The sequence below is a fragment of the Dreissena polymorpha genome, chromosome 11, assembly GCF_020536995.1.
Source record: "Dreissena polymorpha isolate Duluth1 chromosome 11, UMN_Dpol_1.0, whole genome shotgun sequence".
Classification (NCBI taxonomy): Eukaryota; Metazoa; Mollusca; class Bivalvia; order Myida; family Dreissenidae; genus Dreissena; species Dreissena polymorpha.
In genome coordinates this window covers 17,318,861-17,341,921 of record NC_068365.1, presented here as the reverse complement: position 1 = coordinate 17,341,921, position 23,061 = coordinate 17,318,861, and the positions used below count along the sequence as shown (strand labels likewise).

General features: G+C 32.9%; 1 protein-coding gene across 2 annotated transcripts in view; it reads right to left on the bottom strand.

Annotated features, from left to right (window-relative positions):
* Window positions 1–17,093, bottom strand: part of LOC127851025 (diacylglycerol lipase-beta-like) — an 84,928-nt gene extending 67,835 nt beyond the window's left edge. For both annotated transcript variants that reach the window (XM_052384464.1, XM_052384465.1), the window contains exons 1-2: window positions 17,052–17,093; window positions 12,376–12,686 (exon numbers count right to left, since the gene is read on the bottom strand). In XM_052384464.1, coding sequence (XP_052240424.1) covers window positions 12,376–12,470 — 95 coding nt within the window. In that variant the 5' untranslated portion in view covers window positions 12,471–12,686; window positions 17,052–17,093. The remainder of the gene's footprint in view (window positions 1–12,375; window positions 12,687–17,051) is intronic.
* Window positions 17,094–23,061: the final 5,968 nt, after the last annotated feature.

Below are 23,061 nucleotides of genomic sequence, written 5' to 3'. Positions count from 1 at the left end.
AACTGTATTGATGTCGAGATTGAGTGTAAAACTGTTCTATCTATTAAGCCTTTTCATTAGATATAAATTGTTTCATGCGGAACACGCAGTAAAACAGTGTTACAAAGACGCGGACATGTTTCCAATGTTCTGGTCGTATTCTCAAATCAGCCAATGCAGTCAATGAAGTGTATTCATCTGTACTTGGCCGCGGGAAGTTTTATTTGAATTCTATTGGACGCTAACAAAGGTCAGGCTAAGGTGAAAAGCTGGCTTAATACAGCTTACGCCGAAAAAAGTCTCTTCTTAGCAAAAATCCCGTTTAGGCAGAACTGCAGTCCCTGAATGGCCTGTGCTAATAACAAGGATAACATGTATTCCGCTGCTTGCATAGAAAACGTATTTTAAGAGAAACTCAAAGTTATTATCAAAATACATGCTTATAGAATGAAAAGAAATGAGAGTAAATGCAGCAGACTTTTCTAAACAACGGCCTTGTATTTCAACGTTAACAAATTTATGCCATCCTTCTAAATTGGATCAATTTATTTCCAAAATTAGTGATGTCTAGTATATTTATTTCTATATTTAGAATATTTCTTACAGAAATGCCTTTAAGAAAACAGCGCAGACCCTGATGATACACCGCATCATGCGGCGTCTCATCTGGGTCTACGCTGTTTGCCAAGGCCTTTTTTTAGACGCTAGGCATAAATGGGTTAATGGCACTTATCAAAAACTGTATACCATAACATTACAATAACACGAAATACATTTATGGTAAATTTAAGTTTTTTGTATGCGTTTGCCCGTGGTTTATCGCTAATTGCATTTAAGACGATTTAACATACGTTTTCAAAGCATAGCGTTTGATTTCACGCCCACGGGCAAAGGATTGATTCCATGAAATTAATTAGTATATGCATACATAGTTGGGGATGAAACATGCATCTCAATAAAAGCCATTGAGTCAAAGAGACGATTGTGATTTTTATAGCAATACATGAATAACATAAACATTGTATTGAACCAGATCAAGTGCGGTTTCTGGGAAGGCGGGTGCTGTGCCTATCTTTCTCAACCGCATCCCAATGTAACAATAATAAATAATACGATGCTTTCTGATTTTGTACACATTTTATGTATTGGTGAAGAACACAATTGTCGTTGATAAAGTACGTTAGTGTCATAGAAAATTTCAAAATAGAAATGCTAAGAGATGTAGTGGTGGTATTGTTTTATATTACAAAGAATGTTTTAAAGATGGTATCCAAATTGTAAAAAACCAGCCTGATTCTATTATATGGTTAAAACTTGATCGTATATTTTTTGGTATTGATGAGGATATATATTTGTGTGGCTGTTACATTTGGTGTGAAGATTCACATGCTTATAACATTGTTAATGTGGATTTCTTTGATATCTTAGAAAATGATATTGCATCATATAATAATCGAGGTAAAGTGTTAATATTCGGTGATTTTAACAGTAGAACTAGTAATAAATGCGATTATATTATACATGATACATTAAATATAATAACCGATGATATTGATTATAATCCCGATGTGCACTCGGTCAGGGCCTCAGTAGGTAAGTCCCACAATAATCACGGGATTAAACTTCTTGACTTGTGTAAATCCTCGAGTTTTCGTATTGTGAACGGTAGGATTGGTGATAGTTGTAAGCACACATACTTTTCACGTAATGGGCTATCTACAATTGATTACTTGCTTTGTCAAGAACGATATTTTTCGTTGAAGGATTTTACTGTGAACGATTTTAACGAATTCAGCGACCATGCGTTTTTGTCATTTTCGCTTTATTGTAACAATTTTTCAGGAGATAATCCCTCGTATGAGGAAATCAAATTTAAATGGGACGAATCGTTACCCAATGAATTCCGCTCGGGAATAATCGCCAAATTACCGGATTTTAATAGAATTGTGAACGATATAAATTGCTATTGTAATGAATCGATTAACAATGCGTTGAATAGTTTTACTGACGTTTTTCGCAGTGTAGCAGATCCGTTATTTTCGAAAACTATTGTTATTTCTAATAAATCCGAATTTGAAAAAAGTGGTAGCTTTAAGCATAAGGATTGGTTTGATAACGACTGTAAAATCGCACATTTAAACTATAAAAGAATGTTAAACTTATTTAATTCTGACAGAAACGATGTCAATAGAACGCAGTTATTAGAATACAAACGGGCTTATAAAACATTAATCAACAAAAAGAAGAAAGAATACAATCTAAGGAAAGTAACCGAGTTAGAGAGTTTGAAGAATAAAAAACCCAAAGATTTTTGGAAATACTTTAAATCTAAAAGAAAAAACAAAGGTGAAACTATATCATTAGATAATTTTCGTTCATTTTTCTCAAGTATTAGCAATGGTATTTATGAATTCGAGAATGATGATGCTGAATCATTTTGTTCCAATAATAATTTTGATTTGCCGAATACTCGATTTCCGGAACTTGATCAACCATTTACTATTAATGAAATAATTAAAGGTATTAATTTTTTGAAACGAAATAAAGCTTGTGGAAGTGATTGCCTTTTGAATGAATATCTGTTTGAATGTAAAGATATTATTTCATCTCATATATGTGACCTATTTAATGCAATTTTAAACTCTGGTGTTTATCCAGAAAAGTGGACCGAGGGTAAAATAATCCCTATACACAAAAAAGGAAATACTTCAGATATTAATAATTATAGGGGAATAACACTTCTTAGTTGCTTATCTTAACTGTTTACCTCTGTTGTAAATACACGCATTGAAACCTTTTGTAACAACTTTAATATTATTTCGGACGCACAGTTCGGATTTAGAAAAGGGCGGTCCACTGATGATTCTATTTTTATTTTAATGTCTTTAGTACAAAAATATGTTAATGAAAATAAAAGGTTATATGTTATATACGTTGATATGTTAAAATGTTTTGATACTATTATAGAAATGGTTTATGGCTAAAATTATACAAATGTGGTATTGAAGGCAAACTGCTCAGAATTATTAAAAATATGTATCATAATGTCAAATCTTGTGTAAGGCATTGTTCATCATATTCAGAATATTTTAGTTATGCTGTCGGACTACGTCAAGGGGACGCACAGTTCCGGTTTGCTTATTGATGATATTATACTTATATTGTTGCTTTTTGCTGACGATATGGCAATTATAGGTAAATCGCCTGAAGAAGTACAATCTCATTCGGACCGTTTACTTGAATACTGCAATACCTTGGGACTAAAGGTAAATATTACTAAAACAAAAATTATGGTTTTCCGGAAACGTGGTCGTCTTTTACCATCAGAACATTGGACATATAATGGCCAACCAATAGAGGTTGTCAATGATTTTAATTATTTGGGTACAGTTTTTAAGTATACAGGTAACTTCTCTTTGAACCAAGAATATCTAGCTGGTAGAGCACTAAAAGCACTAAATATTTTATTCATTAAATGTAAAGATTTTGATTTAAAACCTAAAACGGTATGTCAGTTGTTTGATGCTTTTGTTGGTTCAATTCTTAACTATGCATGCGAAGTTTGGGGCAACACAAAGTCAAAAGAAATTGAACGAATAAATTTAAAATTTTGCAAAAGATTGCTGACTGTTAAACAGAACACTTGTAATGCAGCGGTATATGCGGAGTTGGGTCGGCATCCTTTATTTATTAATCGTTTTATTAGAATTGTTAAATACTGGTTTAAAATTTCAAATTCTGATAATACTATTATAAAAAGTGTATATTTACAAGCCCTGCAAGATAGCAATAAGGGACATATAAATTGGGTTACTAATGTTAAAAGGCTGTTAGACACATATTGATTTTCACATGCTTTTGATGATGCGAATTTGGTCGATGTTAATCTATTTTTACATCAATTTAAATGTAGAGTTATTGATATGTATATCCAGGACTGCCATAGGATTGTCGACAACAGCCCGGTTCTGGACATGTATTGTGTATTTCAACCTGTTTTTGTATATGAACATTACCTTGATCATATTCCTAAACCCCTGAGGGCATACATTACTAAATTACGATTGTCAGTTCTTCCACTTAGAATACAGACTGGTAGATATGCTTCTCAAAACACCCCAAGAAACGAACGGTATTGCCTATTATGTAACGAATCAGATTTAGAAGATGAGTTCCACTTTGTATGTAAATGTACTCAATATATCACTATCAGAAAGAAATATATACAACCATTTTACTACAATAAACCATCTGTGTATAAATTCCACCAATTAATAAATGGTAATAACACAAATGAGCTATTAATGTTTGCAAAATATGTTAAATATGCGTTAAAAGCAAGAAATACATTTTTGAACACTACTTTGTAGTATGCATTGGGTTTTCCCCCTAAACACTGTAATACTGTACTTATACTTGTTATATCTGATCTTGTTATGCATTTAATTAAATGTTATAACTTGTCATTAAGTAATATATAAATATATATGTTATATGTTTTGTATTGTAAACCTATATATATCTAAACATAACACAATGTTAAACAAAAGGTTAAAAACGTGACATCATGTATGTATTTGTTATTGATGTATTTAGACGATGTACTCTGTACAAGTCTCAATAAAGTTTGCTTATTGATGATATTATACTTATATTGTTGCTTTTTGCTGACGATATGGCAATTATAGGTAAATCGCCTGAAGAAGTACAATCTCATTCGGACCGTTTACTTGAATACTGCAATACCTTGGGACTAAAGGTAAATATTACTAAAACAAAAATTATGGTTTTCCGGAAACGTGGTCGTCTTTTACCATCAGAACATTGGACATATAATGGCCAACCAATAGAGGTTGTCAATGATTTTAATTATTTGGGTACAGTTTTTAAGTATACAGGTAACTTCTCTTTGAACCAAGAATATCTAGCTGGTAGAGCACTAAAAGCACTAAATATTTTATTCATTAAATGTAAAGATTTTGATTTAAAACCTAAAACGGTATGTCAGTTGTTTGATGCTTTTGTTGGTTCAATTCTTAACTATGCATGCGAAGTTTGGGGCAACACAAAGTCAAAAGAAATTGAACGAATAAATTTAAAATTTTGCAAAAGATTGCTGACTGTTAAACAGAACACTTGTAATGCAGCGGTATATGCGGAGTTGGGTCGGCATCCTTTATTTATTAATCGTTTTATTAGAATTGTTAAATACTGGTTTAAAATTTCAAATTCTGATAATACTATTATAAAAAGTGTATATTTACAAGCCCTGCAAGATAGCAATAAGGGACATATAAATTGGGTTACTAATGTTAAAAGGCTGTTAGACACATATTGATTTTCACATGCTTTTGATGATGCGAATTTGGTCGATGTTAATCTATTTTTACATCAATTTAAATGTAGAGTTATTGATATGTATATCCAGGACTGCCATAGGATTGTCGACAACAGCCCGGTTCTGGACATGTATTGTGTATTTCAACCTGTTTTTGTATATGAACATTACCTTGATCATATTCCTAAACCCCTGAGGGCATACATTACTAAATTACGATTGTCAGTTCTTCCACTTAGAATACAGACTGGTAGATATGCTTCTCAAAACACCCCAAGAAACGAACGGTATTGCCTATTATGTAACGAATCAGATTTAGAAGATGAGTTCCACTTTGTATGTAAATGTACTCAATATATCACTATCAGAAAGAAATATATACAACCATTTTACTACAATAAACCATCTGTGTATAAATTCCACCAATTAATAAATGGTAATAACACAAATGAGCTATTAATGTTTGCAAAATATGTTAAATATGCGTTAAAAGCAAGAAATACATTTTTGAACACTACTTTGTAGTATGCATTGGGTTTTCCCCCTAAACACTGTAATACTGTACTTATACTTGTTATATCTGATCTTGTTATGCATTTAATTAAATGTTATAACTTGTCATTAAGTAATATATAAATATATATGTTATATGTTTTGTATTGTAAACCTATATATATCTAAACATAACACAATGTTAAACAAAAGGTTAAAAACGTGACATCATGTATGTATTTGTTATTGATGTATTTAGAAGATGTACTCTGTACAAGTCTCAATAAAGTTTGCTTATTGATGATATTATACTTATATTGTTGCTTTTTGCTGACGATATGGCAATTATAGGTAAATCGCCTGAAGAAGTACAATCTCATTCGGACCGTTTACTTGAATACTGCAATACCTTGGGACTAAAGGTAAATATTACTAAAACAAAAATTATGGTTTTCCGGAAACGTGGTCGTCTTTTACCATCAGAACATTGGACATATAATGGCCAACCAATAGAGGTTGTCAATGATTTTAATTATTTGGGTACAGTTTTTAAGTATACAGGTAACTTCTCTTTGAACCAAGAATATCTAGCTGGTAGAGCACTAAAAGCACTAAATATTTTATTCATTAAATGTAAAGATTTTGATTTAAAACCTAAAACGGTATGTCAGTTGTTTGATGCTTTTGTTGGTTCAATTCTTAACTATGCATGCGAAGTTTGGGGCAACACAAAGTCAAAAGAAATTGAACGAATAAATTTAAAATTTTGCAAAAGATTGCTGACTGTTAAACAGAACACTTGTAATGCAGCGGTATATGCGGAGTTGGGTCGGCATCCTTTATTTATTAATCGTTTTATTAGAATTGTTAAATACTGGTTTAAAATTTCAAATTCTGATAATACTATTATAAAAAGTGTATATTTACAAGCCCTGCAAGATAGCAATAAGGGACATATAAATTGGGTTACTAATGTTAAAAGGCTGTTAGACACATATTGATTTTCACATGCTTTTGATGATGCGAATTTGGTCGATGTTAATCTATTTTTACATCAATTTAAATGTAGAGTTATTGATATGTATATCCAGGACTGCCATAGGATTGTCGACAACAGCCCGGTTCTGGACATGTATTGTGTATTTCAACCTGTTTTTGTATATGAACATTACCTTGATCATATTCCTAAACCCCTGAGGGCATACATTACTAAATTACGATTGTCAGTTCTTCCACTTAGAATACAGACTGGTAGATATGCTTCTCAAAACACCCCAAGAAACGAACGGTATTGCCTATTATGTAACGAATCAGATTTAGAAGATGAGTTCCACTTTGTATGTAAATGTACTCAATATATCACTATCAGAAAGAAATATATACAACCATTTTACTACAATAAACCATCTGTGTATAAATTCCACCAATTAATAAATGGTAATAACACAAATGAGCTATTAATGTTTGCAAAATATGTTAAATATGCGTTAAAAGCAAGAAATACATTTTTGAACACTACTTTGTAGTATGCATTGGGTTTTCCCCCTAAACACTGTAATACTGTACTTATACTTGTTATATCTGATCTTGTTATGCATTTAATTAAATGTTATAACTTGTCATTAAGTAATATATAAATATATATGTTATATGTTTTGTATTGTAAACCTATATCTAAACATAACACAATGTTAAACAAAAGGTTAAAAACGTGACATCATGTATGTATTTGTTATTGATGTATTTAGACGATGTACTCTGTACAAGTCTCAATAAAGTGTCTTGTCTCTTGTCTCTTGTCTCTTGTAAACGTAGAAAGAAGTCATGTATTATAAATCGTATTGTAATGAAAGGGAGATATTTATCGGTATTGTATACACTTTGATTTGTTAAACACCATAATATTGTTCTGTTGTGGATTACCAAATACATCTTTAAACAAACTTTTCAATTCTTTAGAGGCATGTTTTGTAAGATGATAACTTAAGCCATCAACTACACTTGAGCTACAACTTGTAAGAGAATCAACTGAACGATTACAAAAACATTCCCCGATGTATTGCCACTTGATACGATAGCAATATCCAGTTGCTATGTAATTTATCAGGAACGTTGAAAAGTAAACATAACACACTGACAAGGAAGATATATATTATCATTAACAAAAGAGGGTGTTGGTTTCTTTAGAGGTTAAGTATAGTAAGGTTGGACTACAGTCGAGTCATAAAAAGCTGAAATTCCTCAATAGCGTAACAAAATAATGTTTCATGATGTTTATTTTCTAACCGCATCCTTATTTAAAAACTGATTATGTCATTGTGTCAACCTGTTATCCAAGCTGTAAAAAGAATACGGGCCATAATAAAAGTGATGAACAATGCACGGTATCCATTTCCGCATGAATGACAGCTTAAAGCATTCACTCGTTCGCCAAGATTTGCGTATGTCGCATTAGCGTCCTATACCATAATGCGATAATTGAACAAATAATAATAAAAAATATTATAGAATATTGCTGTATAGTATAATCAAAATAGATTAATATACTTAATTTATGTATGAAACATTTTATGTATTGAAAGAAATCGCTTGGAAGTCATAGGTTAGGTTAGTCCCTAATAGCGGTACAGTAATGTGTCAATTGTCAGCGGTACAGTAATGTGTCAATTGTCAGCGGTACAGTAATGTGTCAATTGTCAGCGGTACAGTAATGTGTCAATTGTCAGCGGTACAGTAATGTGTCAATTGTCAGCGGTACAGTAATGTGTCAATTGTCAGCGGTACAGTAATGTGTCAATTGTCAGCGGTACAGTAATGTGTCAATTGTCAGCGGTACAGTAATGTGTCAATTGTCAGCGGTACAGTAATGTGTCAATTGTCAGCGGTACAGTAATGTGTCAATTGTCAGCGGTACAGTAATGTGTCAATTGTCAGCGGTACAGTAATGTGTCAATTGTCAGCGGTACAGTAATGTGTCAATTGTCAGCGGTACAGTAATGTGTCAATTGTCAGCGGTACAGTAATGTGTCAATTGTCAGCGGAACAGTAATGTGTCAATTGTCAGCGGTACAGTAATGTGTCAATTGTCAGCGGTACAGTAATGTGTCAATTGTCAGCGGTACAGTAATGTGTCAATTGTCAGCGGTACAGTAATGTGTCAATTGTCAGCGGTACAGTAATGTGTCAATTGTCAGCGGTACAGTAATGTGTCAATTGTCAGCGGTACAGTAATGTGTCAATTGTCAGCGGTACAGTAATGTGTCAATTGTCAGCGGTACAGTAATGTGTCAATTGTCAGCGGTACAGTAATGTGTCAATTGTCAGCGGTACAGTAATGTGTCAATTGTCAGCGGTACAGTAATGTGTCAATTGTCAGCGGTACAGTAATGTGTCAATTGTCAGCGGTACAGTAATGTGTCAATTGTCAGCGGTACAGTAATGTGTCAATTGTCAGCGGTACAGTAATGTGTCAATTGTCAGCGGTACAGTAATGTGTCAATTGTCAGCGGTTGTCTCTACAATGTTTGAGCTATCAACGAAGATGCTGCGTTTTACGTTGATGGTCCGCATCCAACCGCATGAGAAAGTTGAAAAAAACTTATAAGATATAATCATTGTGTTGTTGTTTTTAGAAGTCCGTATTAGTAATAATGGTTATTGTTATTACATTAAAACATAATTGGATTTAAACTTCCAACCTATTGGAAGCAGAGTACTTCACTATTTATTAATATACAGTTAGTTTGCAAAATTTCTTACCGTTTTATTTATATCACTACATTCATGTTTATTTTTCTTATAGGGTAAACCATGCTTCTTAATTATGCATTTAATCTTGAAATTACGATTCAGACAAAATGTATTATAGTGTTATGTGCATCAGCCTTTGATCTCTTTTTCAATTTAATGCAATTGTTATATTATTTTATCGACACGGCCACCATAACTTACGTTAATTCCACTGTTGTGTTATAAAAACAAATTTACTTTCAAAGTAACTACAAATATAATGTTTAATTCAAAACGAGTAAATACGTACTAACCTAGAAAAAACGCATTACCGTAAATGCATTGAATTTTAACAAAATATTGTCGCATATTTGATAGATAGACATTTTGCATAACCTTGTGTAAACTTGTAGGTATAAATACACGAAAACAATCCGTCTTTTTTACACCACCAATCAATAATATTTAACAATGTATTAAGTCAAGCACACCAGAGATATTATGGAAAACGAATATAATTATGTCCGAGATGACACCTTGGCATAATAATGTTTCAGCTTTTAATATGTATGCACCGCGTTGCAATGAAGGTATTTTCAATGAAAAAAGGCTATACAAATCTAAATTCTATTGACAATTGAGAGTAATTGTCGACGCGGACTTCGCAAGTGGTTCAAATAGATATTATCGAGCTGTGTCCGATCCAATGTAACGTGACCCAGTTTCAACCCGCTTAGATTTGGATTCGTTGATGAAAGACCTCTTTAGTTGAGTCAATCCTTTACACGCTTGAAATACTTGTCATACAAACGCCTGTAATATAGCACTCGTGAATGAATTGCTTCCACTTTACCAACCTACTCTTTTAAGTTGCTTTTTTAAAACTTGTCGGGCAACTTAATGGTAAACTTCTGATCAAATTTACCACTTGAATATGTGGTTATGATGTTTTATATAGCGGATGTGATGATATAAGTCTATCGGATATTTCTGTTCGCTAAAACGTGTTTGAACATTAAATTGACATCAACAGTTTCTTTAAAGCGGGTATATACGATTTCTTATATGTGTTTAATTGTAATATATTGATAAAATATGTTACAATAACACAAAACAGGCAAGAAAAATTATACATTATAGCCGAATTTCATAAAATGCAGCAAAGACAAATTAGCGCCCCGAGCCGATTGTGACGTACATATTTTCCTACAATAACCGAAGCATTCGTCTTTGTATTAGGATCGGAGTTAGTGTTCGTGTTTCGTATGAATAGATATCGTTGCAGGAATTCAAATAAACCGTTAAACTAAGTTTAGATTCACATCGTACATGTATGGTATACATGCTGGCGAATTCGGCTGTACAGCCGTTTTTTCGACACATGTTCTTCTTAACTTTTATGTTAATTTATATTGAAATATATATATAATAAGTTTGTTTACACATTTTATATAAATTCATAAAAATTTGACAAAATCTTATATACCCGCTTTAATAAGATCATACGCATTTGGATTTAAAATGCAAGGGAATAATGGTTAACATAGTATGCGTTTAGATTAAGGTTATGTTGAACATAAGGCGTATTCAGACACTTCAAATATCATCATAATTCTACCTGACTGGGAATCAAACCAGGTATGCAAGCACCCCTCCGGTCGCACGGCGGAAATCACAAATATTACCTCAATTTGGGGGTTTAAAGATGATTATTGAATCACGAATATTAAAGGGACCTTTTTACGTTTTGGTTAATTGACAAAATTGAAAAAAAAATCAGTTTTGCATACTTTCGTTGTTGTTATGATATTTACGAGGAAACAGTAATACTGAACATTTAAAATGCTCCAAAATATCCATTATAAGCATCTTTTGACTTTCAAAAAACTTGAAAATTGCAATAACAACGCGAAACGATTAAATAATTTGGAGAGTTTTGTTGCAATCGTTATATTTTGTGACATTACAAGGATTGCTTACATATTCGATCAAATACACAAATCACTGTAAGAGCACGAATAGCCGAGTGGTTTAACTGCTGGTAATTTACTCCAAGGATCAGTGGTTCGAGCCCAATTGTAGGTTACTTTTTAGAAATCGTTTTTCTTGTTTTTTTTACAGGAGCAGGCAAGTTTCAATTTTTACATTTATCAAATTTAAAGCATTTAATGACAAACTTCAATACATGTCAAAATCTGGGAATGGGTTCCTTTAACTGTCAGATATAACGCAGAGAATGTCTGGCGGGGAGACGTTTAATTTAATTAGATTGAACGTTCATTGGAACGTCAAAGCCCTGGCGGCTCATTGATTGAATTTACTCTGAACAACCACGTCCAAATGTTTTTTGAATATTTACAATGACAGGAAACCTAGGTCTTAAGTGACCAATTAACAACAAAACACTTTTATTAATGACGTTAAATATTTCATTCGCTTCAAGGGACTTGTTCACGGTTTAGTAAAATTACAATTTTTACATACACAAATGCAATGTAGTCAAAATTAAATGTACTGGTGTGCATTATTTTAAAACAAGAAAAAAACATCAAAGAGGAAAAAATATTGAAACACATGTTCGATAATTGATAATCATTAATTGATATAATTGCATATTGATGGTATATATTAGAATTACGATGGCGAATAATGATGTGGCGGAGACAAATTTGACGAAAGTGATAACGATATTTATTTATTTTGAGTAATTTTGCAATAAAATGTGAAAATATATAACGTTTTCCGATGTATAATTTCATTATATTCGTAGTTACAGTACGACTACTTTTGCTTTAGTACTTGTAGCGCTATAACTTAGAGAGAGCATCTGCACTTACCAAACACATCGAACAATCCCGTCGACGGCTCCCGGAAACACGAAGTCGTCACTTCCGATCCCCCAACTCCTGTGAAACAACACTAACTGTGGCATTGCGCATGCGTGATTTTGGTCACGACGACCCTGGATATGCAACGTCTAAACTTCAGTATCCAAGAGGGACACTGGCGGTCCACATTTCTAGATGCTATAATTCCATTTCCGGCACAACATTCACTATATGTTCAGAAAGTATTCCTTTAATATGATAATTTCTTGGAAGTTTAAATTTTAAACACACGATGCTCACTTCCTCATCTCTTCTGCTTTCTGCGAACAAACAGAACGCAACAAATCATTAGCACGAAACAAAACACGCAAAACGTAAAACGGTTACCTCACAATTAACCCATTTTTGCCTAGTGGACTTTCCCATCCTTCAAAATTGGATAAATTTATTTCCAAAACTAGGGATGTCTAGTATATTAATTTCTATATTTAGGATATTTCTTACAGAAATTCCTTTAAGCAAACAGCGCAGACCCTGATGAGACGCCGCATCATGCAGCATCTCATCTGGGTCTACGCTCTTTGCCAAGCCCTTTTTTCTAGACGCTAAGCATAAATGGGTTAACTCTGTTTCTATCATATCATACATGAAAACACAGAGCTTAAACACGAGCAGTAGTAAGCGCGATACAATTTTTAATATGAACATTTCGCCGTCATTAAAGCTACTTCCGAAATCACTTTTGTAGGATTCGTAGATGTAACATGATACATGTTGCTAACTCCACACAAACAACAGCTCAGCTGCAATTAATCCCAATATTGCAAGCTATTCTATCTAGTGTTGCTGATATCACATGCTGCAAGTCATTAATGAGTCCGCTGTTGTGAGTCGCTCAGCTACGTTGCGAGGTGTTAGGATAATATGAGTATATATTTAGAGAAAACATGATGTATGTACTGTTCGTGCCCATTGCAACTTCATGCCTTTAAAGTTTTAACAAAATCGAACGTCTTTCCGTATATGTTACAATATTATTTTTGTTAAAGTACGCATAAGCCACAAGTTTACAATGTGATTGTACGTCTTAAAAATCTGAATTATAATTTACAACACGTTTAAATTAAGGTTTAAGCATAAAATATCTAAAAATAAACAACAGAAAAAGACTCCAGAGCATCAGACGACGTTATTTCGTTACATGTAAATAAACAGTAAACAGTTGACGTAACTGGATTCTACCATTAACTACCGGTGTTTCCAGATTGATGTTATCCAATACATGCAGTGACGTGTATGCTGAAACGTGAGTTCCCAACACATCGATAGCCTGGGATCTAATTAGCGATGTTGAGGAATTAGTAGCTATGCACATAATAACACATAATAACACAAAATACAAAAAAAGTCGACCCATTTCAGATGTAAAAGAGATTATACTATTTATCGTTTAACATTTCCAAGTAGAATAGAATAGAATAGAATAGAATAGAATAGAATAGAAAAGAATAGAATAGAATGAAGAAGAATAGAATAGAATAAAATAAAAATAAAGTAGAATTGAATAGAATAGAATATAATTTATTTTCCAATGGCGGGCCTTTTCAGGAAAATAATGAAACTGAAAATACAGTATAACAAGAACATGCACCCGGTGTTTTTTTCTTGATAATAAGTTTAATCGCAGTGGTGTAGTAAATATGGTGTCCGCCTAGCGATCGGGAGGTAACTGGTTCGATCCCCACTGTGGGAGCGTTCTTTAGATTTCCCCCATTTACACCAAATACTGGTTCTAGTCCCAGGAAACGGACTCAAGAGCGTTTCAAATAAGCCTAAGGCTTTTTATGCAGTCGAGCAAAAAATATGTTTAAACTAATCTCTCGTTTCATCCTTGTTGGATAATATCGATGACTAATGATATGCATGAGGAAATACCTTGTAAGGGTCGTATGTAAGTATTATATTCCATTTTCTCGCTGTATTGGATTGTTTGTTAATATAAACAAAAGAATCAATTATATTTAATAAAAAATACATTGTGTTTGGTGTGACTGCGCTTAATGATTATGACTGAAAAAGAAGACAATTCACAAACGTCCATCATGAACAAATGTATTGTCCACCTTTCCGGTGATGACATTATTACGCGTTTGATACCGGCACAAAAGTATTTTGACCCACATTCAAATTATTTCGCTCCAAAATATCTTCTAAAATGTCATAAATTATATCACCTGGTTTAATTATGTTCTTCAATTTCATGTTATAAAAATGTTTTAAAATCATTTCAATAGTTCGGTACGTATCCAGTGTAAAGAATAAGTAAATGAACGCAATGGTAACAAACATGTGAAGTTTTAGTAATAGATGTTTGTAATAAAATGGATTCCTTCGTATTAGTTTTAGCGTTTATTGTACAAACCAGGAAATAAATAACAAGACATAAATTACACAAGAGTCAATACATGTAGCACGCTCGTCATGAGAAGAAAAGATATGTTGTTTTTTTTCATATATTAAACGCGTCAATAAAGAAAAATAAAACACTAGTGGCGCATCCTAACTATTGACGTATATTATGCCACTCGAAGGACAGTAAATGTTATCTACAATTTAATGATTGTTTACACTTCAAGTTCAATCTCAACTAGTTAAAGTCCATTGAACCCGAATCGAGAGATGCCATAAAGTATAATTCATACAGGTTCACGTTAGATCAAATTTTATTGAAATACAAGCCGTGTAATCCGCTTAAAGATTTGGTCCAAAATAAAACTCCTAAATTTATACGACGTTGAGTACACGTCACACCAAAGGAGTGGTGTTTGTCATCCATTCTTCTTAAATTAATGAAATTACTTCCGGTTTCTATCATTTGTAAGATTTATTGCACTTTTTTTAAGAAATGTGTATACAATTATTAGATTACACTAACTCATGACTATATTTATTCAGCGTCCTACGTAAATACATAGTGTGTTGTTCTGAGAAAACTGGGCATAATGCACGCGCGTAAAGTGTCGTGCAAGATAAGCCTGTGCAGTCCGCACAGGCTAATCAGGGACGACACTTTCCGCTTAAACTAGATTTTTGGTTAAAAGGGACTTCCTTTTAACGAAAAATACCATTAAAGCGGAAAGTGTCGTCCCTGATTAGCCTGTGTGGACTGCACAGGCTAATATTGGACGACACTTTACGCACATGCATTTTTCCCTATTTTCACAGAACAAGACACCATAAAATAAGTCAGTTTATAATCCTTATATGTGATGTTGATCACAGGGTCATACCCCTGAAAATCTGCTAGCATAGTGTCGTGTTATACAACAATATATATTTATTGACCTTGATTATTTTCTTAACGGATGATCTGTAAGTCATATTTTCTAAGCATGCTATGAATAGAGTTATTACGGCGAGATCTTGGCATGGTTTTATATAAATTAATAGCCGTATACCAGTGTATGAACTATGCACGTGAGATTTGAATAACATTTATGAACAAACACTCACTGGACTAAGTCTAGACGAACATTCCCAATTACAAATTATTAGATATATATACGACTTCTGAGAGAGCCATTCGCTGACTTTTCCTCGAGAAATCCTTTAGAAATTAAGCACCTTTGACTTTACCCTAGCCCTTATCCTGACGCTATTAGCGGTTGTAATAATAATAATAATAATAATATAATAATAATAATAATAATAATAATAATAATAATAATAATAATAATAATAATAATAATAATGATTATAATAATAATAATAATAATAATAATAATAATAATATTAATAGTAGTAATTGTAGTCATAGTAGTCGTAGTAGTAATAGTAGTAGTAGTAGTAGTAGTAGTAGTAGTAGTAGTAGTAGTAGTAGTAGTAGTAGTAGTAGTAGTAGTAGTAGTAGTAGTAGTAGTAGTAGTAGTTGCAGCAGCAGCAGCAGCAGCAGCAGGAGTAGTAGTAGTAGTAGTAGTAGTAGTAGTAGTAGTAGTAGTAGTAGTAGTAGTAGTAGTAGTAGTAGTAGTAGTAGTAGTAGTAGTAGTAGTAGTAGTAGTAGTAGTAGTAGTAGTAGAAGTAGTAGTAGTAGTAGTAGTAGTAGTAGTAGTAGGATTAGAAGTAGTAGTAGAAGTAGTAGTAGTAGTAGTAGTAGTCGTAGAAGTAGTAGTAGTAGTAGTAGTAGTAGTAGTAGTAGTAGTAGTAGTAGTAGTAGTAGTAGTAGTAGTAGTAATAGTAGTAGTAGTAGTAGTGGTAGTAGTAGTAGTAGTAGTAGTAGTAGTAGTAGTAGTAGTAGTAGTAGTAGTAGTAGTAGTAGTAGTAGTAGTAGTAGTAGTAGTAGTAGTAGTAGTAGTAGTAGAAGTAAAAGTAGTAGTAGTTGTAGTATTTGCATTTTATATTTCAAGCATAATTTTGACGTGTTAGACGCACAAAACATCATCATTGCTCCTTCGATGATTATTTCCTTTGTCAATTTAATAGTTAACAAGATACACACAATATTCAATTATCTGATTAGGATATTATAGGTCTCTTATTTTTTGTGAAAAGTATCATGTTATCTTTTCAACTCAGGCTATTTTTATTTCTTTAACAACTTCCATATTGCAAATTCAACTATTGATTGGTGTCATTTACTCTCCACAATAGTATAGGAAAAAAAAACAAGTAAAATAATAACTATTTACCTGCACTTATTAATTATTCCAGAGATGTTTGTAAAATTAACCTCACCACATTCACCTCGTATCGCGGCCAAATGCTATCTGGCTAGGGTATGCTGCTTATCAATGAAGAAGCAATTTAGCTTAAAGGTGGAGGCCTTATCAAGTTGAACCACTCGTTTCATAGGCTGTATAAAGATTTAAAGGCACGTGCTCGCTGTTTATGAAGAAAGGTGTCTCGTCGTAAAAACTGTTTATATGTAAATACTTATATGTGGTAACAAACCTAAAGGCCATAATGGGGTATAAAGGGTGTTTGTGTTATAATATTCATAACACATTACATAAATAATATAAAAGCGATTTAGTCAAATAATTTACATTGATTTAAAAATTATAGCTAGATATATTTTTGGTACAAAACGGTTACATCAAGTTGGAATTCGCTCAATTTAATGTATGTTTATTTTCAACATAAGAAACACATCGCTTTGAACAACGAACGAGCGAAAAAAAATGTATTTCAGGTTGTTTTTCTGTTTAAAATATACTTCAGTTATTTAATAATATTACAAAGGCGATGGGGGTGTTTGAATGGAGTAAACCACATCGAAACTTATAAAAAAACGACAATGTTTAAGTTATTTTTCCATTTATAACGCATGTGTCATGGCTCTATCCTGCCATTGAAGAAACCAAAATTTAGCTAACATCATTTAACGAGAAACTCTCCATTGGCGTAAGCACATCGTGATTCAAACCTCTGCAACTTGACAATTCATCAACTGCGCCAGGTTTATTATGCAACCATTAAATGCACGTGCTTTCTTGCAACAACAGGTTTCAAAATCATTTAAAGGTGCAATCTCTAATTGCAATACAGATGAAAAGTAAACAAACATGCGCAGAATTAAACCTTTCATTCTATTTCAATTACCTATTTCATGAAGATTTTAGGTAAGGATCCTATAGACACTGAGCTACTTTTGTCTGCACATTTTAGGTACTTTCCCGTGCACATATGGAGCCATTTTTCAGTTAATTCATTTAGCTTATTATTGTGCTCATGCACATTTAGCTACTTTTTCTATACATTCATTGGAAACGTTTATATGCTTAATTCTTGTTCAGTCAGGCTGTTTGCATGGTTCCAAGAAATAAAGGCCCATAAAACAATTGAGCCTTGCTCTGTGAAAAGAGGGGTTTAATGCATGTGCGTTTAATGCAGTCCGCACAGGCTAATCAGGGACGACACTTTCTGCCAAAACTGGATTTTTGCTAAAAAGAGACTCTCTTTAAACAGAAAATATCATCAAAGCGGAAAGTGTCGTACTTGATTAGCCTGTACGGACTGCCCAGTCTTATCTGGGACGACACTTTACGCACATGCATAAAACCCCTTTTCACTGAGCACGACTCAATTACATACGATACATGTCCTTCAACGGCGATAAGACAATTAAACTTTTTACTAAATACATGTATATAAATGTCACATGCTATGTTTATACCCAGTTTCACATTCACTGCACACACCCTTTAAGAAGTCGCGGCCGTTCACGGTTGACTTCCAGCAACGTTTTCGTCAACAATTCCTTGTACTTTATCATTCAATATAATCTTGATAACTTGATAACTCTTGATTTTACTCTGCGGTTTACGTGCACAAACACAATAAAGGAAACAAATTGCATACATGTATTTGCATTTTTTAAACTTGTGCCACAGTTTCCTCAAGAAAAGGGAGGGTTCATTATTGAGTTAATGTTGTGAGTTTTACTTCTAATATCTAAGGTAATAAACTGAGGTGCAATTTTTTTTAAATTCAGTTCATGTTTTCTAAAAATAAAGAGAAACACTATAATAAAATATTACAAATTAGTAACATGATCATACGCAAGCCTTTTTTTTTTTGGTTGTCTAAGGAAATGCCCGACCATATAACGAATTGACGTAATGCGTTTAAAAAAAATTATTGATTAAATACAGCTAAACTTCTCAAACATTAATCGTTAACGCATGTCTAGAATAGTTACCAATCGATATTTCCATCAACATAGGCACCTTTTATAAAGCTGAACAAGGTGCGCAATGAAAACCATTAAAATGTATCATATTTCGAATTTATCATATCAATTTGTATTTTGTTGTTCGCAAAAATGGTTCGTTGGCAAACATATTTTATCAGTTCATTCTTTTATGTTTGCTTTCTGGTTTAATTTTAATCATGATTTTTTAAACATCAAATAGCGATCAATAACAATTTGTAAACATGCATTTTATTTTTCATATCGGTTATATTCGGTTGTTGTTAAAGCTAGCGATGTCGTCATAAATACAACAACAGACTTGGAAATCGAAATTCTCATAATAATGTTCAACAGAAAATTATATATTTAAAACACACGCAGACATCTACAACGCAATATGTTTACTGCTTTGAAGATTGAAGATAGAGTAATAATAAGCACTTCATTAGACCATCTTATGCTTCAAAACAATTAAAACAGTAATATTAGTATTTGTCTAATTTGGTCTAAAGCACAAATAAACAATTGAAGATAAGTAACCATGCAATAATTATTTTATTGTTGCGTTGCAGTGTTAATATCCGAATCCGTTGGCGGTATTATTAAAAAGTATTAAATATAATGATGCAATTATAATTTGTTGTTAACGATACACTACTGTGGGTATTATTTATCATAACGGATATTTTACTATCATTTAATTACAATCCTCAACTTAAAGATGGCAGTCCTGTCTCTTTCCTTTCAATTATCTGCCATTTACTGAAATAAACCATAATGAACGTCATTATCTGTCTGTCCAGAATCATTAATTTGACTCGATTTATAATAATATTGTTTCATGTATCGTAACGTGCATTTTGTGTCATTCATTTGCAATGAGTACTTGAACAATACAAGTATTTTGCTGTTGTAGAGATTGCAAGCATGTTTTATCAATAAATTGACAAATAAATTAACAATAATCCACAGTCTTTAACAGTTAAACAATGATTTAAAAAAAAGACATTTACATAACAATAACGCACAGTCTAAATGTAAAAACTTTTTTTGAAATTACCATCTATGATATTTAAATAATCAGTCTATTGAGGCTTTTGTTGTAAGCCCTTCATTTCGGTCGCTATTTGATTTTTTTCAATTTTGTTATTTATTGCGCCGTGGTAAATGACGGATGTGTTCTTATCAGCCACGTTCCGGGAAAACTGGGCAAAATGCATTTGCGTTTAGTGTCATCCTAGATTAGCCTGTGAAATGAGGGACGACACTTTCAGCAAAAGCTGGATTTTCGTTTAGTTTAGAAGAGACTAAATATCAACGAAAACTTCCATAAAAAGTGGAACGTGTCGTTCCGCATTAGCTGAGCTGGACTGCACAGGCTAATCTGAGACGACACTTTGTGCACATGCATTAAGACTAAGTTTCCCCAGAACGAGGCGAATATGACGGGGATTGACCATGAGTGTTGGTTCTCTTCTTTTTGTACGAAACAAGTTCATTGAAGTAATATTGCAATACTGTGTGGAAGAAATGTTTTATTTTATTAATTCGGTCTCTGATCTTGTTACCAGTGCTACCAAATGTTTTATACTGTCGCATGTTTATGCAATATTGCTTTACTTTTAATCTTGGTAGCCTAGAACAAAGATCTATGAATAAATATTGATATAAATATTGGTTATTGATAGATCTTTGCCAATTACTTCTTAACGCAATCGTATCTAGTGCAATTAATTACGTCATAACATGTAATTACCATCGAGAGCTTTTAACCTCAATAGCTTTAATGTGTACGATGAAGCCCTCTGGCATTCGACATAATTACGTGTTTTGTCACGTTTCAACGCAAACAACAGAATTGCCTTTCTCAAAAGTTATACCTAACAGTAGCATTTTAAATGTGATATTTTCGTAAATATGTAGAAAGGAATGTTTAAGTATGTGGTCGTAATTTTATATTTTTTAATGGACGTTAAGGTTTATTTATTATGCTTAACTTCAGACGTTAAATCGTAACATTGCCCAAATCTGTCAAAATAGACCCTTAATAGATCGTCCAAATTGCTTTTGAAGTAAATGAAAGAAAATTGCACAACGTGCAAAGAAAGAATTAATGAACACGTTTTAAGATTGATTTGCTTGTGCTGTGTGTATTTATGGCTATTTTACATGTTTTCTAAGAACCGCTTTCAAGAAGAGAAATACTAAAAGCACAAAAACGACTCCATTTTACTGTTCATAGAGAAAATTGTAATTTACTCAATTTCATCAGATGGGTCAAATGCATTCTCGTAATATCGATACTTATTTTATTATAACGTATTTAATCACGCTTGTCATCGGCCTCTTATATCCGTGATAAAATTGGCCCATATCCCTTTGTTACATTAAGGAAATAACGCAGATCGTATTGGGAAATAAAACGGAAAGGAGTTTCTGTGTCATTTTAAATTACTAACGATGATTATTCGTATCAGAGCCGTAATCTACGATCAGTGAAAAGGCTGACAACTTAGAAAGACATTTGGCAATAATAGAAAAGGAGCCAAACGTTCGATTGGGCACTTTCGGCTCGGGTACTACTTAAATGTACCCCCGGGTACTTTTAAGCATACTTAAATGTACCCCGGGTACGGAAAATATACTCAAACATGCCCGGGAATTCAAACGCCAAATTGGTTGTTGTCGGCTTTTTTTGAAAGTCATTATGTTTATAGTTATGCCAATATTTTGAAAAATGACCTCTATATAAACGAAACTCATACTTTAATAAGAATGTCGAGGTAGGTTTTGTTCAAAGAGGTTTTTGTTTCGTATTTTTAGCGCGTTTTACGACATCGCATTTTGGGCGGGAATAAAACTCGGGTATAGTATAAATTGGTCGTTACGTTTTAGTATATTTTCCGTACCCGGGGTACATTTAAATATACTTTATAGTTTCCGGCTTACATTAAAGTAGTACCCGAGCCGACAATGACCAATAGAGCCAAACTTAAGGACAAATAAAATCGATGTTTCCACGAGAGAAAACGCGGTTTGTTAAAATTCGATTCGCGGGTTTAATTGCATTCAGGGCAAACACAATCTAGGAGGAATGTACTCACTTATGATAATTTATTATTAATAATGATTAATTTATGTTTAAAGCATTGACATACCAGTTTACTATCTAAATGATTTATATATCACCGTGCAACTAAAAAATCTGGTATGTTAATGTCACTGTTCACCACCAAGGGAAGTAACCGCTTTGCGTAATATCTGATGTGTTCACTCCCTTAGCTTTTTATGAAAAAGACCACAGAGCAGAAAACTGCAGATTAATTATAACACGTGTATGTGATTTTATTTCACCTGATCCCTACATCTGTAAACGAAGTTCAATGCTACTGACATTATACTGTATTGTATAAATTACAATTTCGTTCGCTATTTGCCTTTCAGTGGGCACAATGATTGGCCTTGATGCGTTGAAGAACTCGAACACGTGGCTTTACCGAAGTCTCCATGTGCGTGAATGTCTATCATTAAGTCTTTGAAATAATAATTATCATAATTGATCGCATAGAAAAAGTATTAAACCTCCATGAATAATAGCCCATTCATATTTAAATAAACATGTACATAAAAAATCTTAACCCATTTAAGCCTAGCGTCTAAAAAAGACCTTGGCAAACAGCGTAGACCCAGATGAGGATGATGCGGCGTCTCATCAGGGTCTGCGCTGTTTGCTTAAAGGAATTTCTGTAAGAAATATTCTAAATAAAGAAATAAATATACTAGACATCGCTAATTTTGGAAATAAATTGATCCAATTTAGAAGTATGGGAGAGTCCACTAGGCATAAATGGGTTAATCAAAATTATGTTTTGTTCAAATAAACCACTGTGTTATGAAGGTTATTGACGTAACATTTCAATGGATTCGCGTTTCAATAAACCTTCGGCTTTAGATGCAGTCGAGCTTAAACAAATAGGTTTAAAGTAACAATTCCATATCATACG